At 40.3% G+C, this 12,957-nt stretch overlaps 1 protein-coding gene across 1 annotated transcript; it reads left to right on the top strand.

Annotated features, from left to right (window-relative positions):
* The first annotated feature begins 2,206 nt into the window (after positions 1 to 2,206).
* On the top strand, positions 2,207 to 11,096 carry osr1 (odd-skipped related transcription factor 1). Its single transcript, XM_056425860.1, has 3 exons — positions 2,207 to 2,379; positions 7,434 to 8,135; positions 10,452 to 11,096. Exons 2-3 carry the CDS (start codon positions 7,462 to 7,464, stop codon positions 10,582 to 10,584), a joined length of 807 nt encoding a protein of 268 aa, XP_056281835.1. The 5' UTR covers positions 2,207 to 2,379; positions 7,434 to 7,461; the 3' UTR covers positions 10,585 to 11,096.
* The last annotated feature ends 1,861 nt before the right edge of the window (positions 11,097 to 12,957 follow it).

Below are 12,957 nucleotides of genomic sequence, written 5' to 3'. Positions count from 1 at the left end.
TTTTAATATTGCTGATTATGGTTTACAGCTTAAGAAAACTCTAAAATCCTATCTCATAAAATTAGAATATTTCCTCAGACCAAGTAAAAAAAAAAAATTATAACAGCAAAACAAAATCAAACATTTGAAAATGTCCATTAATGCACTCAGTACTTGGTTGGGAATCCTTTTGCATGGATTACTACACTGGACAGTTGCAGAGTGGTCCAAAGTCCTCTTTTCAGACGAAAGCAAGTGTTGTATTTCATTTGGAAGTCAAGGCGCCAGAGTCTGGAGAAAGGCTGGAGGCGCAAAATCCAAGTTGCTTGAAATCCAGTGTGAAGTTCCCACAGTCAGTGATGGTTTGGGGAGCCATGTCAGCTGCTGGTGTTGGTCCACTGTGTTTCATCAAGTCCAGAGTAAATGCAGCTGTGTACCAAGAGATTTTAGAGCACTACATGCTTCCGTCTGCTGAAAAGCTCTATGGAGATGAGGATTTCATTTTCCAGCATGATCTGGCACCTGCCCACAGTGCCAAAACCACCAGTAACTGGTGTACTGACCATGGCATTACTGTCCTCGATTGGCCTGCCAATTCCCCTGACCTGAACCCCATAGAGAATTTGTGGGGTATTATGAAGAAGAAGCTGAAAGACACCAGACCCAACAATGCAAATGAGCTAAAGGCCGCTATTGAAGCATCCTGGGCATCCATAAACCCTCAGCAATGCCACAGGCTGATTGCCTCCATGCCACGCCGCATTGATGCAGTAAGATTCCCAACCAAGTACTGAGTGCATTAATGGACATTTTCAAATGTTTGATTTTGTTTTGCTGTTATAAATTTTTTTTTTTACTTGGTCTGAGGAAATATTCTAATTTTATGAGATAGGATTTTAGAGTTTTCTTAAGCTGTAAGCCATAATCAGCAATATTAAAAGAATAAAAGGCTTGCAATATTTCAGTTGATTTGTAATGAATCCAGAATGCATGACATTTTTGTTTTTTTAATTGCATTACAGAAAATAAAGAACTTTATCACAATATTCTAATTTTCTGAGACAGTCCTGTATATTCTATAGCCATGAAATAATAGGCCTGAGCCTAAATTGCATTCTTTGAAACAAAAAAAACAAATGTAAAATGTCTCCCAATGCATAAGCAGGCCACACTAAAGCCAACACAATCCACCTCATGTCGGTTACAGTAATGTGATGCAGAATTAGTTCACGTCGTCCACGTTTCCCTCACATTTTTGCTTTGGATTCCAATCAAGACCGCAGTTCAAGAAAAAGCTTCAAACCTCAGAAGATTAGTCAAATGTCAGGAAGGATATGAAGTCGAGGGTTTCAAGAACGTTCTCCAGCAGATGGCAGATGTTGTTCACTAAAACATGGCCTTCCTCCTCGGTTGTACCATGAATATGATCCTGCATATCTTATAGTATCCAGACTTATATGTACATACTGATAAGACTATACGCTGTCCATTATATTGAATGCAGTGCCTGCAGGTCGAGATCTGCCAGGGTATTATTACAGGGATAATAATACATTATATTCTTATCCCTTTATTATTTTGGTTTTTTTCCTCTCATTTTTGAATGATGAACTTCAAATAAATCACATCCACCAAAATAAATCAATTCGGACAACAAATGATAACTATGATAATGCAAACTTTTTTTGTTGCATCAAAACACTGACAATCTGATTAACATTCTTATATTTGTCGTTATAATTAAATGTGTGTATAGGCCTCTGGTGAATGTGTTCAACTGCACATTGGTTTAGTTTTTACGAAGATTATATGTTATTGTTTGACCTGTGAACTTAAAGGCCGTGTGCACAGGGAGCCCTGGCCGATGGCCGACCAGATATGATTTATTCAACGCGTATTAAATATCAAACATAAAGCCAGTTCAGCACTATTGCTCACGCCACACTGGCATGCATGAGAAATGCTTTTGTTTTAAACTCATATTTCTATTGCCGTGTCAAACTTTATTTGGATCAGTATTAAAAGGAGTGCGCGCGCACCGCTCCATCTCCCCGGGTCCCGTTCAGTGTGCGCACACATGTCACCCAACCACTTGACACCTCGCGCTCGCGCAGCAGCAGCAGCGATGCGCCGGCTGCGCTGTGGGCTGGCGCAGTGACGCAACAGGAGGATGAGATAAAGAGGCAGCCGCAGTCCAGAGCCAGGAACAGCGGAGCGGAGACGCGTCCCGACACCACACCGCACCGCACCGCGCAATACCCGCACTCTGAGCTCCACATCGCGGGGGAACATGCTGCCGCCGCGTCGGGCTCTTTCACCATAAAGCTCCGCGGCTCCCACGACCCGAACCACGCGCAGACCTCCGAGTGTAGAGGAGCATTTAAACTACAGCTTTCATTGGTAAGTCTACAAAACCCATCACAGATCACTTAGCATGAGTTGTATTCATTTAAAAAACGCGTTCATATTTACGTCTTCTTTACACTTTATACTTTTTTAAAGTTTTAGAGTTGCAGAGAGGGTTGCGCAACAGGTGTTGGAGGCCGGTCATTCATTTTTAAAAGGAATTATCAATATCAACTCTGTTTTTCTTTACATATCAAATGATTAGAAAAGTGATTAAAGAGAAAGTAGTGCTTAAAAAACTAACTTTTTCTTAATGTGTTGTCACAGCTTTATTTAAATAGATTTACTTATAACAAATGAATAGTTCTTTTTCTCCGAATATGTCCTGGTGTGTATGAATTAATGTATGAATGTAAAACATGTATTACTTTCCAAATAGCACTCCAGGTTTGATAATCAACTGCAGGTTAAGAGCTAAATCCCTCAAAATCCCTGACTGACAAAACTGTAGTTTGAATTATGATCCCTATAGTTATGAATCTCACACATATTCATATTCAATACAGACTGAAGAAAAGAGGCTCTAGAAGTCAGGACCGGGGTCAGATCAGGGGTCGTGAGGCAGGTGTGACGGCCCTCTTTTAGTGATCTGGTCCCGGAGGAGGCAGGCGAGGGGCCACCCATGGATCAGACTGTTTATGTTATTATGCGACTCAAAGCTCATTTTACACATGTATTGGTGGAAGTACTTGTTGAGCATCGATGCCCCTCGCAGAGTTTTAAAAGCGGACTAATGTGTTAAATGTGTAAGCAGCATGTTGATGTAGGAGATGTGACATTGTGCTAATGTTAATCTAAACACTTTAATAAAAAAATGGTATAATATATAAGAGGTTTACACACTCTTTTAAAGGTTTACACACTCTTTTAAATGATACAGCGGTCAGACCGTGCTGTAAAAATGATAATATATAGTATAAAGTCACATAACATGGATATAGTGAAAACATTTTTGATTCTTTATTAAATGTATGAACGCATTGCACCACTGCTGTGGCTCATGGAACAGTCCTGTTTATAAATGTGTTTTTTTAACACTTATCAAATTCATCAGTAGTGACATCAATTCAAGCTTATTCTGTAGTTTCAGAGATCCATTTATGTTTGTTAGAATAAAAGAAAAGTAATGATGTGATTTTTTTTGAAGAAAAGAAAAATACTTTTGACTGGCAGGCGGCCTAGACATATGTCACGTCTCAAGGGAGCCCGTGACCTTCTGCTCTTATTAACGCCATGTAGTGAACTGACTGCATAATGAAGAGACTAAACTGTAGTCAAGAGTCCAACAAAAGACTGTAAGCTGCTCTTAAAACACCCACTCTGCTTGTGTTTTTATTTAGCACAATTACTTCATCAGGCCACACAAAAAATATCTAAATTACAAAACAAAGTGCGGACGTGGCCCGCTTGTCGGATGTGTTTCCGATGCTTCAGACTCGGTGAGTTCTTTAAGAGAAGACCAGTTGACATCCGTTGATGGTGTGTGTGGAAGCAGAGGTGTGTACTCCACCCAGCCTGATCGCGTTTACACAGAGGTGTGAAGCGGCGTCTCTGCAGCAAGGCCCTCGGAGGTGCTGCGTCTCACAGCACAGGGCCACATGGCTGCTGATTTCCAAAGGCCTCTGGTATGCAGACATCAAAGGGTTAAAAAGGTGAAGAGCCGCTCAGCAGCATAGCACTTATCTTCTCTAATGACCTCCTAAGTATAAGTCAATTACTTCTGCGTCATGATCAGAAAGGAACGGACCACAGGGGGCCGTTTGAGCTCCGCTGCTCCTCATTACAACCACTTCACTTAACAGCCTCAGGTCTGAGGGCTGAGGTCAAGGCACTTTTCATTTATTTACTACATTTATTTAATATATCTTTATCGAGAGCTGCACAGTGTAAACAGCCCTCTCTCTGTCTCTATTGCAACATTTAGAATATGTCTCCTGAACTGCAACGTAATAACTTAGAGCAATAAAACAATCACCTTGCTGACTTCAATACACTTTATTGTGCGAGTCTAAATATGTTTTAATTCAAATACATTTAATTAGTATAGCCCAAAATCACAAATGATCCTCAGGCGACTTTACAATCTGTACACATAGCTGCTGATGAAATAAGAAAGTTTATCAGGTTATTTTCCACAAACTGCCTTCCATTATTTCATAAATTAACTAGAGAAAATATTAAAATTGCTATGATATTATTATCTGTATAATTCTAATAACTTATCGTTTTCAATATAAAAACAGTTTTTCCCTTGATGTTTCTTTGAATAGTTTAAATATTAATAACAGCATTCCATATAATCATGTGTCTCCTACATTCAGGAAAATATGTTATCAGCTTTGAAAACTCTGCGAGCAAATACATTTACGCAAGAAAATATATTTCATAAAAGTGACTTCAAAGTAAAATGACTAATTTGGAAAAATGGGCTTCGTCACAGGGTCATTATGATTAAGCAATATTTCTGAGTCACGTATACTCTGGGTTTTACTACCACACTACCACATATCGTTTGACTATCTCATGATATTAATAATAATCATAATAGTTATAATAATAACTTTATTTATATAGCACTTTTAAAAAACAAGTTACAACGTGCTCTACAAAGAGATAAAAAGTTAAATATCCATAGAAATAGTTTATACAAAAATAATGAAAAGCAAGAGGTGAATTACTAAAACACAGTAATAACAAGAAGAGAATGTAAAAGAAAGATTGATTCGGAGAAAGAAATTCAGAAAAATCCGAGCATGTCCTTCTCATCTTCTGCTGCAGGTGTTTCTCGTGTCGTCTTAATCTTTCATAAGTCTTCATCTGAATAAACATTCTGGTCGTGACCAGCAGTCGACGAAGTTAAAGCATTTATCGTATTTAATTACAAGTAAATCTATTACAAATACCAGAGTAAAAAAGAATTTGATCAAACATATTAATATTATTATTAAATGTGGTGATGAACATAGTTACCTCATATTGTTTTGCTGATTATAAAGTTTAATATGTGATACATCACAGTTGTGTATTATGTGCTTTGGGTGATCAAATAAAAGTAGCTATCATATACCTTTAAATAAGTAAATCATGCAGTGGAGTAAATGTATTTTGTAGTTTAAAACGGGAATGAAAAGTAATCCAAGTACAGTACAAGCATTGTGTATTTTGCCCTGAAATTTTTTTTTGTAACTCACATTTGAGCGTGTATCGGTAGGCAGGTGTGGCCATCGCACACTTTATTGTCTATTGTTATTCCATGCTTATCAAACCTGATGTAACAGCTGTCAGGCATTTCATTCAGCAAACCGCTCCGGGCGTGTTTCTGGGCCCAGGAACGCTGCCAATTCTTGTGGGTTCACATTTGTAGGCGCACACCAATAAAACATCGCCACAACACGGCCATTTTTTGACATCTAGAGCCAATTTCACTACACGACTGTCAAATGCCTCCGCTAGAAAACCGTCAATCTTATGATCAGAAGTCTGCTAGTCATGGTGGTGTTGGTGACAAGACGAGATCCTTCATCGGAGATCCTGGACCAGGAAAACAGGCGGGAAATGACACGGGCGTAACCATGCTGGCCGATGATGTCGTCAGCCTGTTTCCACATGTCCTAACTGTTTCCACCAAGTAGATGAGTCACTGCGTTATGTGCTATTGTTAATTCATGCAAACCAACTACCTTGAGCACAATAACAACAACAACAACGACAACTTAATTCTGTTTTGCAAATGCAACCTAGAGCTCGGTGCGGTGACCCCTGTGCAGGGTTTTCCACGGAACCTGGTTTTCTCTGAGCTGTATCGCCATGACAAATACAGATGTTCCGCACCATGGATATCTGGAATGCTTCTGCCAACCCAGATTGGTGAAATTTAAAACTAATGGAAAGGACTATACAGGAAATTAGGAGAGATGTCAAACAGAATATAGATTTGTTATCCAATCCACTCTTTTTATACCTAATACATACATCGATATAACTGCAGGGATTAGAATATAATTAGTGAGGCCTTATTTAGGTAGCTTTTACCTTTTGGGTATACATAATGGAGGAGGTTGGGTTCGTGGCTGAGTGTGTACTTGGACTTGGAGTTTACATCCTGTTACAGACCTACATTAAATGTTCCACTTGGTAACCATAATCATGACTTTACCCCAAAAATAATGAAATTATATGCAAATATTGCAGAAGGTGAGAATCTGGCATAGGACCCAGACATGGCTGATGTCTGCAACCAACAGCAAATGCTGCACGCATAAGCTGTTCTTATCTGCAAGCTTGATGTTGATTGGCTCCTGACAGAACTGTGTGTGTGGGGGGGGGGGGGGTACAAACCTTTTTACAAATTGAATTGCGACATTAAAAGTATTTAACCTTTGCATAAATTCAATCAGCACAACATACACGTAATAATGATATTAGATTTCATTTAGCTGACGCTTTTATCCAAAGTGACGATCATGTTACATCCATACAATAGGAGAAGTTCAGGGTTAAGTGTCTTGCTCAAGGACACATCGACTTGTGTGGGAATTGCACCGCCAACCTCCTGATTGACAGATGGACCTGGTAACCACTGACCCAAAGTCACCACATGATTTGTCCAGTCCTGAAGCCACCGGGACTCCAGCTCCATACTTCACACACAGATATTAATATCCACCTTTCATCTCGAGGAGGCGAATGAGCATGCTTTCCAAATAATTTATTTTATTTAACAAACCTGTAATGATCTTTCTTATTTTATATATATGTATATATATATATACATACATATTCATATACAAATATATATATATATATGTATATATATGTATATATATATGTATATATATATATGTATATATATATATGCATATATATTTTTGTATATATATATACATACATACATACATATATGTATATAATGTGTGTGCGGACCTCCTGGTCATCTTAATTGCTCTCTCCATTGAATTGACTTCAGAAAGTATGAACAATAATAATTCAATGTGACTCGACTCAAAGTTTGCATCATTTCATCTGCTAATGTTTTCTCTCTCCATCAGAAGACCTGTTGGGTTCCGTGTCGCCGCCATGGGCAGCAAGACTCTACCAGCACCGGTCCCTCTCCACCCGTCCCTCCAGCTTGCTAACTACGCCCTCCTCCAGAGCTCCACTGGCCTCCAGCTGCCAGCAGACCATTTCCACAGCATCTACAGCTTCAGCGCCCTACACGCCATCCACCTCCACCAATGGACACTGGGCTACCCGCCTCTGGCCCTGCCCCGCTGCACCATCTCCAAGCTGCCTGCCCAGTTCTCCTCCATGGCCTCTCTCCCCATGTTCCCTCACCTCCTGCAGTCCAAGCAGGACTCGGTGGGACTGCTGCAGAGCTCCAAGAACAAACCCCGCTTTGACTTTGCCAATCTGGCAGCTGCAGCCACTCAGGAGGATCATCTGAAGGCAGAAGACCTGAGCATGTCAGGCGCCACCGCCGCCGCCGCACAGGCTTCATCTCATCACCCGACTTCCGCCGGCCTCGCCTGCCTCCTGGATGTTACCAAACTGTCCTCGCCGGAGCGCAAGTCCAGCAGGGGCCGACTGCCTTCCAAGACCAAGAAAGAATTTGTCTGCAAGTTCTGCGGCCGCCATTTTACCAAATCCTACAACCTTTTGATCCACGAGAGGACGCACACGGACGAGAGGCCGTATACCTGTGATATCTGCCACAAGGCCTTCAGGAGACAGGACCACCTCCGGGACCACAGGTGAGAAACGAGCCCACTTCATACAGCGGTGGTATAGTTTTAACCGGATCCCGTTAACTGACACCTTAGCGGCCGCTAATCTTCCTACAATCCACAGAAAGGACAACATGTGATACATAGAAACATGCAAAGCGTGACATGAAACAACAGTTACAAAAATAGCACATATAGAATAATACAACATAAATAAAGTGCAGTTGAGGATTAGGATGTATATTGTGCAGTACATCAGTAATTTATACAAAGAAAGATCAGATGGCTACATTAAGGGATGGAAAATGTCAGGGAGTTAATATCAAGTGGTTGATGCTCCAAGGTGAGCCTTTAATTGTTTTTTAAATGACAAATTATTACCTGTATAAGATATATGATGAGGTAGTAAATTACAAGCATTAAATAACACAACAAATAACAGTATGTTTGAAGAGGTTTGTTCTTGGGGGTATAGTTGTGGCAAGAGGAGAGGTTCAACTAGTCTTTCAAGCTCTACTCTTTAGGTCTTCAGAGGACAACTTCTTGGCTGTTTTTAGCATTAACCCTGTCTCAACGTCATCGCTTCTGGAGTCTATTTTGCATCCAAATTCAGGCAAAATCTAAAAATCTGTGTGTTGCTTCTCCAGTTGGTGAGCTACTCCGTCTGGGTAGAAACCCTTAAGCCTTTAGACGTGTTCAGGATGATAACTAATCCTAGTGATGCATATGTCTGACTGAACTACTGTATCTTACATCTTTACCTAACACAACTAACTACACCATTTAGTAGACAGTGTTGGAACTGAGTAATGCTGGAAGAATGAGCTAAGACCTGATGTGCTGGTTCCATGTACCTGGTTCAAATCAGCCACTGAGCTTTGTTCATGAGGTCAGGAATTCTGACATTGAGAAACAGGGAAATGAGTTTGGATCAGGATCATTTCCATTTGGCAGAGCAGGTTTTTTTAAATATTGTACATTGTATCTTGTCATGACGCATTTGCTCAATCTAAATGTCATTAATTTACATAAGATGATTTGACAAGATTTCTTCAAAGAAAGGCTGTGAAGTCCGAGAAATGTTGTGACTGTAAAAGAGGACACAGGAAGTAGAATGTGGTCAAATGACTTCACAGTCAGAGGTTCTGTGGTGCACCCATACTCATCGAAATCCAACAGACCCAAAATCAAATCAGTGACTCAATATCTGATTCATTGTAATTAATTTACTTGGTGCTGACATTAGTTTAATATTGTGCTATTGCAGCTTTTTGTATACTGTCTTCAGGAAGTGTTTTCTACGATTTAAGAATGACCAAATTAAGAATTTGAATACAATTTTGCTCTCACAAAATCGTCACGATTGTCACACACTAGTTCGTTCCCTTGAACTCGTCCGGCATTGACGAAGAAGCCTGTGTGGAGCAATGATGCCAATTCGATGCAAATAGTTCTATTACAGCGAATCGCGAAAAAATAAAACCACAGTGCGTCACAACTCTCCTTCCACGCTTCACTCTGAGGGATCCAACATAGTGAACAAGGACAATGTGAAGTGAGTTCCATCAGGAGAGAGTCAGCCTCTTCTGTAGACTAGGAGTAACATACACCGACAAAAACAATCTATTTCAAAGAAGTTTCTCTGTGTACTTAATTAATGTAGCGACTACTATCAAAAGTAGACTGTTTCAATTCAATTCAGTTTATTTTGTATAGCCCATTATCACAAAATACAAATAAGCCTCAGAGGCCTTTACAATCTGTACACATACGACATCCCTATCCCAGGGCCTCACATCGGATCAGGAAAAACTCCCAAGAAATGTTCACATTGAAAAAAGGGAAGAAACCTTCAGGAGAGCAACAGAGGAGGATGGACAGAAGAATAGATGCCGTGTGTACAGAAGGAAGCGTTACAGAGTTAAAACACATTCAATGAGTATGACAGAGTGCATGAATAGTTCGTAGTATATGGTAGGACTGTGAACTGTGATGTGTTAAACATCCATCCAGAAGTCCAAATACGTTGTATGCTGGTAGTTAAATGAAGAGTTAAAAGCAATAACTCGTGGAATAGGACCTAAAGTAAAAATCGGGTAAATAAAGTGAAACCACACACCTGCAGATTGAAACCAAAAAGAATGAGTAGCATAGAGACCACTCAGACTGGCTGACTGACACATATTCGGGACTCTCTTTAGAGTTTAAGAGTTGTGGCCTTTTAGATCAGGCATTACTCTCCACACCAATGCTAATTCACTGCCTCCATTAAAGTGCTGTTCACATTGGCTTTCCAGTAGGACAAGATTAACCGCCTGCTATGTGTGTGTGTCCACCCTGCAGGTACATCCATTCCAAAGAAAAGCCCTTCAAGTGTCAGGAGTGTGGGAAGGGCTTCTGTCAGTCCAGGACTCTGGCGGTCCACAAGACATTACACATGCAGGTCAAGGAACTGAAGCCAGCCAAGATCAAGTGATCAGGGCCGGGACGGGGACACTGTAAACATATAGGACCAAAGACAAACAACGGAGAACAACCAAAGACGGATTCATCTCAGCTTTTGGAGGCAGAACTCCGTCTGTGTGGGAATACTCTTCAACGATGAACCATTTCACCAGCCACTTCTTTATGGAATAATAATGCATAAATACTGTATGCCTTACTGGAGAAGTGTATGCATATTATCAAAGCTCGACTTTTCAATGGATGTGTGAAATGTGAAATGGATATGTGTGGCTGCTCAGTGAAATGATTTGTTTATAATCCCAAAAATGTTTTTTAAAAGGGACACAACTGTTACGCAATTAATTATTTTTTATAACAACTGAGAATAATCAAAGCCATGTTAATACATTTTACTCCTTTTCAATATCACACCCCAATGTTATTTTTGTACAGATGCATTATATATATATATTAAAAAAATGTATTTTTGCACTTTAACCTGATAATTGATTATTTACATATATCACTGGATTTTCTTAAACTTATTTTCAAAAAAAAATAATCATTTCAAAATAAAATATTTTACTGTAAGTGGTTGGCTGTTTGTCTCAGAGTGAACTGTTGCTATATGAGGTAATACTTTAGGTAGGGTGGTCATTAGACTACACCGCCCATTGTTTGCAATTCAGCTCATTTTGTATACAAATAAAAAAACTTTTTATACAATCTATACACATACAACATCCCGGTTCCCGGACCTCACATCGGATCAGGAAAAACTCCCGAAAAAACCCTTTTACGGGGCAAAACCACTCAAAACACTTTAACACTACATGACATCATTCACCCATTCACACCCTGGTGGGAGGAGCTACGATTCCACCTGCACATCAGCAGTAACTGACATTCATACACCGCAGGCACTGCTGTTCTCCATTTCCGAGTGCACACCGAAAATCAATTAAATTCAGTTTATTTCATATAGCCCAATATCACATATTACAAATTCCCCTCAGAGGGCTTTACAATCTGTACACATAGGACATCCCTGACCTTTGATCTCATATCAGATCAGGAAAAACTACGCAAAAAACCCAGAAAAAAACCTTTCACTTGGAAAAAGGGAAGAACCCTTCTGTAAAGGGACAGAGGAGGATACCCCTCCAGGATGGACAGAAGAATAGATGGCATGTAACCAGATGAACAGCATTACAGTGTTACAACACATTCAATGAATATTACACAAATTACAAATAATTAGTTTTTTAGATTTCCACAATCCATATAAAAAGAAGGAGGTAGAGGAGGGGCATCAGCAGGGCCACAGAGGCAGGAGGCGGGGCCATGAGGCATGGGACATTTGCTCTGCTTGTCATGTGTGGTCACGGTTGTCGCAGCAAGAGAGGACCCAAGCGCCGACATTACTCCACAAACTATTTAATTACAAAAATCACAGACCAGACCAGACAGGAACGAGAAAAACGCGGACCAAACAGTACGAAGCCACACTGGGAATGAGACGAACAGGGTTTACATACACAGGCAAGGTGAGAGGATTGGACAACGGGGAACGAGACACAGGTGGACACAATGAGGGCGGGACCAGCAATCACCCAGAAGGAAACAATCAGGGCCAGGGCAGACAATCACAGGGAGACAGATGACACAAGGACTTCAAAACAAGACACAAAACTAGACACAAACTCCAGATCATGACACTGCTGAGAGGGTGATTGGCTGCAATCTGCCGACCTCGCTTGACTCCATGAAGCCTCCTGGACCCTGAAACGGGTCAGAAAGATTGTAGCTGACTCGCTCACCCTGGACAAAAACTGTGGGGGGGGGTGAAAGTGCCTTTTTTTATTATCCGTCCCGATGCGCGCACTCTGCGGCGCGCGCGAGACGGAGAGCCGAGAAGTGTTACTGTCAACAAACAAGTGTGTGTGGGGGTGTATTTGGAGGAGAGAGAGGGCAAGCTGGCGGACATCATCATGTAAGGAGGTATGTCATGCAAGACTCCACAAAGGACGCGTGAGCGTGCACTGTAAAAAGCCCAACTTCAAATTTGTTGTCCTAACACCTTTTTTTAAGTTGAGTCAACAAATGCCTTTGAAAAAAGTTGAACTAACTCAAAATGTCAATTTCATTAATAAAGAGTGGAATCCACTTAAAATGTTAAGTTGAGAAAACTTAATATAGTGGTTTGGGCATCTGCTGAGGTAACTAAGGCCACTGAGCATGTATGTCAGTAAACACACACACACATATACAAATACGTATATATATGTAAATACATATATATACTACTTTAATCTTATATTTTAAATAATATAAAAATATTTTCTTTAGCCCCTGTTTAAAATACATTGGTTTTTGATACCATTGTTTGTTTATTATATTTAGA

Source organism: Pseudoliparis swirei, chromosome 11 (assembly GCF_029220125.1).
Source record: "Pseudoliparis swirei isolate HS2019 ecotype Mariana Trench chromosome 11, NWPU_hadal_v1, whole genome shotgun sequence".
NCBI classification, from domain to species: Eukaryota; Metazoa; Chordata; class Actinopteri; order Perciformes; family Liparidae; genus Pseudoliparis; species Pseudoliparis swirei.
This window is presented reverse-complemented; position numbering and strand designations above follow the sequence as displayed.